Genomic DNA, 10,436 nt, shown 5'->3' on the forward strand with positions numbered 1-10,436 from the left:
CATACTCCTTGTATTATGTTAAGTCAACCATAATGACCGACATACTCTATGTATTATGTTAAGTCATTCGTGACGACCGTCATACCCTATGTATTATGTTAAAAAATGTTTTCTGTTTTATAACCCTGGTGATCACACTGTAACAGAGGACAAAATGATAGAAAGTCTTCACACCGGATGAGGTTGAGATATCGTCGATACACCAGTCTTGTAAATCGTCAGAAGCCGACAATTGTTTGTAGACCCATTTGATAACGTTATAACGACAATTTTTGTTTTATGATGGCTGGCAATATTTTAAGTCTATCATCCTTAAACATCAAGTTGATACAATCTGCATCCCGTGAGAACAATCCCAGCTACAGACAAATATTGACCGGTTAGGCACACCTTGACTCATTACACATCGCCGGGGGGTGAGGAATGAACGCTGTCAACCGCAGCAATGATTGTTTATCGAGGAAAATTAAGTTAGATTGCCTGTGACGTGATTATAGATCGCTTACCTTGGACGATCTCTTCTGATAAGGCCGACAGATGATCTAGGAGGAATCATGACCTGTACAGGTAAGGTAGATTACTTATCAAAAGAAACTCTCCAGCTTTGTAGAGCATGCCATCTGTACATATATGTACATGGAGAGTATTCAATGTTCTTTGTTCATGATTTTAGGTTTGTGTCTAGTTCTAATAACTTTTTATCTGTACCATTTCGATGACTAGAGTGTATTTTTATCTTTAAAATTTGTGTTGTGATCTTTAAACACATAAAAGAAATAACCATACAGTGAAAGTCACACGCGCCCGGAACTAGAATATTAATAAGCATTTTAACACAATTTTTATTGTCGGCCTCTGCCTTTTTCGCTAGGCTACGTGTATATCAACATTTGTCTAACACAACGCAAGCTGTTGTCTTTTTTACCTATGGCGTTGACCAATACAAACATATTGGCTCTAAAATATTGCTAATGTATAAAGGGCGATAAAACACTCGCGTCATATTAAGCATTTATAACAAAGATATAACGGACGTACTTTAATATTGCTCGAAACAAGTCTTGTTCGCCTTCTATAAGCATACTGTCTAATATAACACAGCCACAAGGAAGCACGAACACTTCACATGCGTCGAGGAACTGCTGAAAGGTTTCATCGAGTCGTTGACTCCACCAGCAATGCTTCCATATCTTTTGAAAAAGCTACGCATTATCAGTGTTTTAGCGAGCATTCGGAAAATATCGGTATCTTTATTGCATTTTCACCAATCAATAACATCTTGGTGGAACTTTCTGATAACTTTCACTGGAGTTTGATATTTTGTTTAAACTTTTTACCAATATGTGATATATTGGTAGACCGTTCTATTTTGTCCAGTCTCTGGTATATTGGTAGACCGTTCTGACTATTTTCTCCAGTCTGTGGTATATTGGTAGACCGTTCTGACTATTTTCTCCAGTCTGTGGTATATTGGTAGACCGTTCTGACTATTTTCTCCAGTCTGTGGTATATTGGTAGACCGTTCTGACTATTTTCTCCAGTCTGTGGTATATTGGTAGACCGTTCTGACTATTTTCTCCAGTCTCTGGTATATTGGTAGACCGTTCTGACTATTTTCTTCAGTCTGTGGTATATTGGTAGACCGTTCTGGCTATTTTCTCCAGTCTGTGGTATATTGGTAGACCGTTCTGACTATTTTCTTCAGTCTGTGGTATATTGGTAGACCGTTCTGGCTATTTTCTCCAGTCTGTGGTATATTGGTAGACCGTTCTGGCTATTTTCTCCAGTCTGTGGTATATTGGTAGACCGTTCTGACTATTTTCTCCAGTCTGTGGTATATTGGTAGACCGTTCTGACTATTTTCTTCAGTCTGTGGTATATTGGTAGACCGTTCTGGCTATTTTCTCCAGTCTGTGGTATATTGGTAGACCGTTCTGACTATTTTCTCCAGTCTGTGGTATATTGGTAGACCGTTCTGACTATTTTCTCCAGTCTGTAGTATATTGGTAGACCGTTCTGACTATTTACTCCAGTCTGTGGTATATTGGTAGACCGTTCTGACTATTTTCATCAGTCTGTGGTATATTGGTAGACCGTTCTAATTATTTTTATGAATGGATGGCATTTTGATCAACTATTCTGACAAATTTCGCCAGTGTATGATATTTTGGTCTACCATTAAAACTATTTTCACCTTCTGATTATCCTCAGCAGTGTGGAATATTTTGGTCGCCGTTCTGGTCATTTTCTCCAATCTATGGTATTTTGGTCGACCGTTCTGAAATCTTTCATCGGTGTATGGTAGCTTGGTTCACTGTTCTGCTAATTTTCTCCTGCACATATTATTTTTGTCTATCATTCTGACTATTTTCGACAGTTTATTACATTTTGGACCGTTCATACTCTGTTCACCAGTATGTGATATTAGGATCGACTGTTCTGACTATTTTTTCCAACATTCAACATTTGACTACCTAATATGTCCACATATACATAATTAGAGTTGTTTCAAGTGTTGTATATTAACATTAACTTTCTTATGTGAACCTGTTCACCCCTCCAACACTGACGTGCAGACAGCGATAAGATCTGACACGCGACATTGTCTCCGATATGTGGGGAAGTCTGACCTAAAGTGGAATTCATATAGAACGATAGGTAGGTTTTATTTACGGAAAATAAGACTATTTGTCACTTGATAGTTGAAATACGGACATGTAACAGAAAGATTGATATTACGATTGTCATATTGAATAAACGTACCATGAATCACAAATGACAAGTGAAGATGAAATCGTAATGCCTCGTGTTTGACCTCCGATAACTACCGGAAGTAACCATACCGTTACCACTGCCTATATATACATGTACCATTAATATTCTATTCCATTTACAGGAATCAAACTTCTGGTAAAGTGGATTCGCTAATGCCAATTCCAAACCCATCATGAGAGCAGATGTTGGTACATTGAGAAACAACACGGAATTCATCAGCCATTTCTCTGATTGCAATTTAATGTATTGTCCAACATGAATCTTGCGGGCATTCCCAACAGAACATGCGTTCCTGGGGACCCCGTCCAACCGCCTCCGTTTCTGCTTTCTACGCTGAAGTATGTTGACGCTCCCCCTCTTCCTGTCAAGCCCACCTGGGAAATAACTCTAAAGATACTGTTTTATGTCCTGTCATTTGTGGTGGACGTGGTGGGCAATGTTATAGTGGTCATAATCATATATCTGAACAAACGGATGAGGTCCACCACAAACATCCTCATCCTCAACCTCGCCATCTCCGACATAATGGTAGGGCTTTTCTGCATGTGGGTCCATCTAGGTAACCAGATCAGCGCTAACTGGCCATTCGGACCCTTTATCTGTAAAGCCAGCACCTTCACACAAGGTAAGTCATGCAGATCAGCACCTTCACACAAGGTAAGTCATGCAGATCAGCACCTTCACACAAGGTAAGTCATGCAGATCAGCACCTTCACACAAGTTAAGTCATGCAGATCAGCACCTTCACACAAGGTAAGTCATGCAGATCAGCACCTTCACACAAGGTAAGTCATGCAGATCAGCACCTTCACACAAGTTAAGTCATGCAGATCAGCACCTTCACACAAGGTAAGTCATGCAGATCAGCTCTTTCACACAAGGTAAGTCATGCAGATCAGCACTTTCACACAAGGTAAGTCATGCAGATCAGCACCTTCACTCAGGTAAAGACATACACACTATTTAATACTGAAACAAATCACATCTCAATAACACTTTTACTGCTGATTACCCGATTAATCATCCATCCGGACACGTCAATCACATATACATATATCGTGTCAAAAAAGTGTATATTTACAATAACTTCCTAAGATGACATTGTAGTGTTGTATTTGTATTGTTGTATTCAAGGGAAACTGATATGATTCTATTAATCAATTAATTAATTTATTTATTATTGCGCCCACTACTAGGGCCTTTCAGCCTTTCAGTGAACGGGTTCTTCTATCTGTTTTGTTATGATTTAAGGTAGCTAATACGATCCATGTTTTTAATTATGATCAATGGTGATTGGTCCACCCGTTTTGTTGTAGTTTTTGCCGTTACCTCGAGTGTGCTTACACTGACTGTAATTTCCATAGAGCGGTTCTTCGCCATAGTGTTCCCATTGAGGGGTAAGATGACGCAGTGTGTTATGGGGGTCTCCATAGCTGTGTCCTGGCTTGTCTCTGCTGCTATCGCAGCACCACAATTGTTCGTGCGGAAGGTCATCACGTACAACTTTAGGAATAGGGATGAAGTTTTCTGTACGGAAATTTGGCCCAAGTTTTATAAGAACTCCGCGTGCGTTTCGCACGAGCCGGGAAAGATTATCTACTACACAATTGAGGGAATAGTTATGTACGTGATCCCCGTCATTATTATGATTGGCGCATACAGCGTCATTGCGCTCAAACTTTTGCTGAGGAAGGCGCCTGGTAACAGTGTGCGCTCAACCTCGTCTACACAGGACAGGACGCGCAAAAAGGTGAGAAAATTGTTCCTTATGAGTAGATGAAATAACATAAGAATTATCAAATCTTATTCATAACCGTGTTCAGTCTAACTCAATAAACCTATCACTTCATTGCTTTCATTGCAGTATAACCGCTTCAAACTTTGTTGAAGTAATTTTCAAAATGAGGATTTAATCAAGAATAGTTGCCTGGTAATGGATTTACTATGTACAATGTATATATTTTCGTTAGTCTAAGTTTTGGAAAGGACACTGATGTACAAACGAAATACACGTTTAACGTTCTTGTACGTCATTATTCAGTTTTGTCGGCTAATCATTAAAGGACATAAAACGATTAGTGGTGCCTGTAAGCCTTCCATGTATCACTGACATACTCTCTCGCCTGTCTTGTCTAGGTAATCAAGATGTTGGTTGTCGTGCTGGTGGTATTTGTGTTGTGCTGGACACCGCAGCAATACTTTCTTCTGTGGGAAGTGTTTAGGTCCCACACCACGAAGGTAAAGTCGGACGTTAAATGATACACGTGGACATGATATGTACGGTAACAATCCACAAACAGGCTTGTCTGATGGAGAACAGTTAGAAATGTATAACTGTCACATTAAACAACATGAAACTTCTTTGTTTATCGTCTTAGACATTTACCTGTTATGTTTGAGAGGCCAGATCAACAACTTTTATCAAACAGAAAGACAAAATACCGTTCACACGGAATAATAAATACCATATAAGTATTACATTAACTGTTATCACGGATATGTCTGTTTTCGTCTGATTCAATAAATAATTTATTTTGCAGACGTCGAAGTATGTGCCGACCATCAAGTACATAGCAGTTTATTTCGCCTATCTGAATAGTGCGATCAATCCGATTCTTTACGCAGGCTTCAACGAGAACTTCCGGCGGGGATTTACGGAGGCTTTTAAATGTAGTTTGTGGCGAAAGAGGAACCAAGTGACTCCAGGTATGTGGAGAGTATCGCTAAGCCAGTGTCAATACCTGTATCTGGTTTTATGTTTATCTTAAGTTGCTGAGCTGATGAAAATACTAACACTGAACAGCTGTGGTTAGATTATGTAGTGTTAGGTCAGCAAAATTAGTTTTTATATCTCAAGGACTGGCTTTATCTTATGCACGCTTTGTATCTGAATCGAAGAGAATGTGGATTGCATCTTTTGCAGGAATTAGTAGGTGGCGCCACTTTGGCGTCATTGACAAAAACTCCATTACAAGAAGAAATTTAAAGATATATTATTTCATAATTCAGTAATCTTAATATTTCAATTTGTTGGTATAACTTTGATTTAATATTAGATAGAAACCGCCTACTAATTTACCAAAAATGTGTATCCCACTTCAGTGAGAAACTGATAATTTCTGTGTAATTCCGTTGTGTCGTCCTTTCGTCGTTTCTCCATGAAAGAACAACATGTGGTATTGAGGTAAATTGCTATTAAAACACATTTTATCGCCTAAATGTAATGATTTGTTTTATTGACAACAGCTGACAGACTGACCTTTAACCCCAAGTATGTATCATTCTAGGTATCATTTGCTTGCTATTTGTACTGAGATCATCGGGTATAAATAACAATAAAAACGTGAACGAGGCTGCTTATTAATCTATCACTAATCACTGTTAATCACGGCTTTATTTAGATTTAACTAACAGGTATATATTAATGTCTATATATGTGATATAGATCTATCACTTGCTAGCTTTTATAAATTGGCCTTGGGGAGTAAATACAGCTTGTGGTGCTACATGGGATAAGGCTGTTGTCTGAGGGTCTGTGGTACGTTTATTATCGATGATTCAAGAAAGTTACAGACTTAATCTGGTGATTGAACCTTCCCTAAAATAACGAAATACCAACGAAGCAAGACCAGTTTACTACATAAACTTGTTTACTTGTGTGTGTGGGTTTTTTTTTTTTTTTTTTTTAATTTTTATAGATCAAGTGTTAGGTAATAATGATTAACTCCCTTTTTTCAGAAATTGTTTATAAAAATCTAACTATCAAGTGATTTATATTTCACATTTAACCCATTATAATATCTAATGATACACTGGAGTCTTGGGATATACTTGTAGTTATCACAGAGTTATCTCCCTTCTCACATTGGAAACGTTAGCGTACACTACAGAACGTATACGTCACTAGTAAAACTGCATCTTTAGCATAGATGTGTTTTGTTCTCTATCGATCGCAAATAATTGTCTATGAATAATCTTTAATTGATATCTTACTGTTGCAAAGATTTAAACGTAATATCTCCTGTTTTTATCCCAAGGACCAGCCGGGCGTTCTGTTGTTACCGCATTTGATGGGTCTAAGGCTGGTGACAGTAGCGCAGGGATGACCCAAAACAGCCATGCCTAGTGACGTCACGCGAGAGCAGTGCAGGAGTGACGCAAAACAGTTAAGCATAGTGACGTCACGCGACAATAATGAAATGGTAACCAAAACAATGATTCCTAGTGATGTCCTGTGACAGAAATGCATGGTATCACGATACAATAATGCCTGTTGATGTCACGTGACAGTGTGTTTGGTGCCCTTACTTTCAACACTTACGTCTAACGGTATCACGTGATCAGCCATTTAAAGTTATGGCTTAATATTTGTGTCATTGTACTACAAATCTTTTGGATACGCCTGTAGTCACGATGGAATTGTGTTCTGACTTTTATGACGTCAGTCAGGACACTGATCTAAATGTCTATCAATGTTTCTATAGTGTTGGGTCGTATTCTTTCTCTGTACCACGGTTTATGTGTGTGCTATGTGATTATATATATATATATATATCATAAAACCAAAAACTCTTACAACTATATTAAGTACTCGTTAATGATAGAATCCTTTTGATGTTGTAATTGGTGAAATCCATTTTCAGCATTATTTATACTACACATGTTTCGCTTATTCGTTTGAATTAATATGTGCAAACTAAAACCTATCATCAACAGTATATCTATGTATTTGTGTGTGAATATCCCTCAGATAAGATGGTGACTTTCCAGATACCACACCACCAATGGGTTAATGATGCCTCAACGTAGATGAACTGTTGGGCCAACTTAGACAAATACCATTGGCTCAACAGCTACATTCTGTACAATATATTTGCCCCCTGGGCCAAATATCTGGGCCATTGTCTGAATCTGGGCCATTGTCTGAATCTGGGCCATTGTCTGAATCTGGGCCATAGTCTGAATCTGGGCCATAGTTTGAATCTGGGCCATGGTCTGAATCTGGGCCATTGTCTGAATCTGGGCTATAGTCTGAATCTGGGCCATGGTCTGAATCTGGGCCATAGTTTGAATCTGGGCCATTGTCTGAATCTGGGCCATAATCTGAATCTGGGCCATTGTCTGAATCTGGGCCATAATCTGAATCTGGGCCATTGTCTGAAATCTGGGCTATAGTTTGAATCTGGGCCATTGTCTGAATCTGGGCCATAATCTGAAATCTGGGCCATTGTCTGAATCTGGGCCATTGTCTGAAATCTGGGCTATAGTTTGAATCTGGGCCATGGTCTGAATCTGGGCCATAGTCTGAATCTGGGCCATTGTCTGAATCTGGGCCATAGTCTGAATCTGGGCCATTGTCTGAATCTGGGCCATTGTCTGAATCTGGGCCATTGTCTGAAATCTGGGCCATTGTCTGAATCTGGGCCATAATCTGAATTTGGGCCATTGTCTGAATCTGGGCTATAGTCTGAATCTGGGCCATTGTCTGAAATCTGGGCCATTGTCTGAATCTGGGCCATAATCTGAATCTGGGCCATTGTCTGAATCTGGGCTATAGTCTGAATCTGGGCCATGGTCTGAATCTGGGCCATTATCTGAAAATAATAATGTCAGTGCCGCTAGGATGCAGACAGTAATTGTTTTCAGTTTAAGATATGTTTTGTGGTCTAGGATGTTGAGGTTTTGAAAGCTGTGATTACAAAGTCAGATTTATTTTACTCGAACAGACACACCTGCCTTACAGCAATGGTGTTACGAATATCCTCTTCTTCTGTACAATTCCATTTAATATTTGTAGTAACCTTTATATGTATAACATGTTTGCCTTAATTACATGTAATGTCATAACTGTAACACGTACGATATGTACGTGGTGTAAAGTACTATTAAAATCTTCAGAGATCGCCTAATTTTATGCTACAAATTAAATTTTGTGAAATATTTTTATTGAAATTTTCACCCATAATAACTTCATTCAAAATTACAGGAGGTATACGATTTTCTTTATATTGTAGACTTAACGATCAGAATATTGACTAGGTATATAGTCTCCATCTCCTTCATCTAATTCTTCCTTCTCTGCAAACCAAACTTGATTGAAAATCAATTAATATATTTTTACTCTTTCGACATGTGATGAGAATCCACAGACATGCTTGTTTTATACTTTATCATACCGCCTATGGTTTCTATACATCAATTGCTATTGTTTTTTCATTTCTTTTGGCCGCAGGCGTCCACGAAAAACAGACCCAGAAATATGTGTGTCATACACACTGAAACTAAGGTATCTTATCGTACAGATCTTAACATTTGTAAGATAACCGGAGGAAGTACAAATTATTTTTTCCATAAAATTAAGATAAAAAAGCATGATTAAGTTGTATGTAAAAAGATATGACGAACAACAGATTTAACCTGTGGCCAACACTGAAAACAAGTCTAGCGATGGGTTTCATTTCTGTATCAAAAATGCTAATTATCAGAAAATTTTTGACTAGTCGTCCAAGTTGTTACTTTGAACGAAATACTCTTAAACACGAGGGTTTTCTTAGCTTTTTCAACAAAATACAATAAAACACGAGGGTTTCCCAGCTACATACAGCGGACATGGACACGCATGCATTGTACCAAATTTAATCTTAACTAGCGTGAGCACATAAAGGTGATATCATCATCATGATTTCCCTGAATTAAATGGATACATCTTGGGGCCAAGGGGACTTCTACATAGGCATCAAGTCTGAGAAATATCTTTCCAGTACTCCAAGAAAAATCATTAAAATCTTCAACTGTCAAAATCTAAGATTTCACAAATGGGACTAAAAATTCAGTGGCTAGGAACATGGATTAATTTACATAGGAAATGTGAAAAATACCCCTCCAGTAAATAAAAAGGATTGATACGAATCACGGACCACAGGCAATCTAAACCATCCACCATCGGGAGAAATTGACAAAAATAAATAATATCAACTTGGACTTAAACTCTATGTAATCATAGATAAGGAAAGAGTAATTATCGAACATCTCATACACATGTCACAATGTAGATAAATTAAAGACGTGTTTTGTCTTTTGTCTATCAACCCTTATATCTATCAAAATATTTAAAATGCAAATAAATTAAATAGATAGAAAAATAAATAAGGTTTTGTGAAATGTCCTTCGTTTTTCAAAAATCAGAATGGAGAAAATATCGCCGATTTTGCCGACAGTAAACAGTGAGAGACATTACAATTCTATCTAGAGTGACAACTTAAGAATATTTCATTCATAACAAACAAGGATTGCTGCTTCGCCCAAATCATGTAAAACAAACTAGGATTTACACGATAGTAATGATCATTACAAAGATGGTTTTTGTACATCTTAAATTTGAGAAACATAAATCCTATAAGTAATAGCAATATTATAACAAGGTCACCGTCAGCACGAGCAAGCTTCATAAATTCGACCTTCAAAATATACCTCACCTCATGAGTACCAAAATCTATATTTCTGGCGAATCACCTGATTTTCCACCTCGCATAGCGCCGTAGGTCTAACAATGTAGTACTATCTGGGTTGTACCCCGGGTCCGCCTCTCTACATTACAACACAGACGGCATTATTCAAATCATTATCACCGTCGTACACGTTTATAACATAGATTTCAATAA

At 38.0% G+C, this 10,436-nt stretch overlaps 1 protein-coding gene across 1 annotated transcript; it reads left to right on the forward strand.

Moving 5' to 3' along the window:
* Window positions 1–3,030: 3,030 nt before the first annotated feature.
* Window positions 3,031–6,901, forward strand: LOC132551880 (trissin receptor-like). The gene is made up of 5 exons (XM_060216024.1): window positions 3,031–3,400; window positions 4,092–4,525; window positions 4,912–5,013; window positions 5,316–5,481; window positions 6,813–6,901. The coding sequence occupies exons 1-5, from the start codon at window positions 3,031–3,033 to the stop codon at window positions 6,899–6,901; spliced, it is 1,161 nt and encodes a 386-aa protein (XP_060072007.1).
* The last annotated feature ends 3,535 nt before the right edge of the window (window positions 6,902–10,436 follow it).

This window comes from Ylistrum balloti, unplaced genomic scaffold, assembly GCF_031769215.1.
Source record: "Ylistrum balloti isolate Yb309-2 unplaced genomic scaffold, AGI_CSIRO_Ybal_v1 Utg370226, whole genome shotgun sequence".
Classification (NCBI taxonomy): domain Eukaryota; kingdom Metazoa; phylum Mollusca; class Bivalvia; order Pectinida; family Pectinidae; genus Ylistrum; species Ylistrum balloti.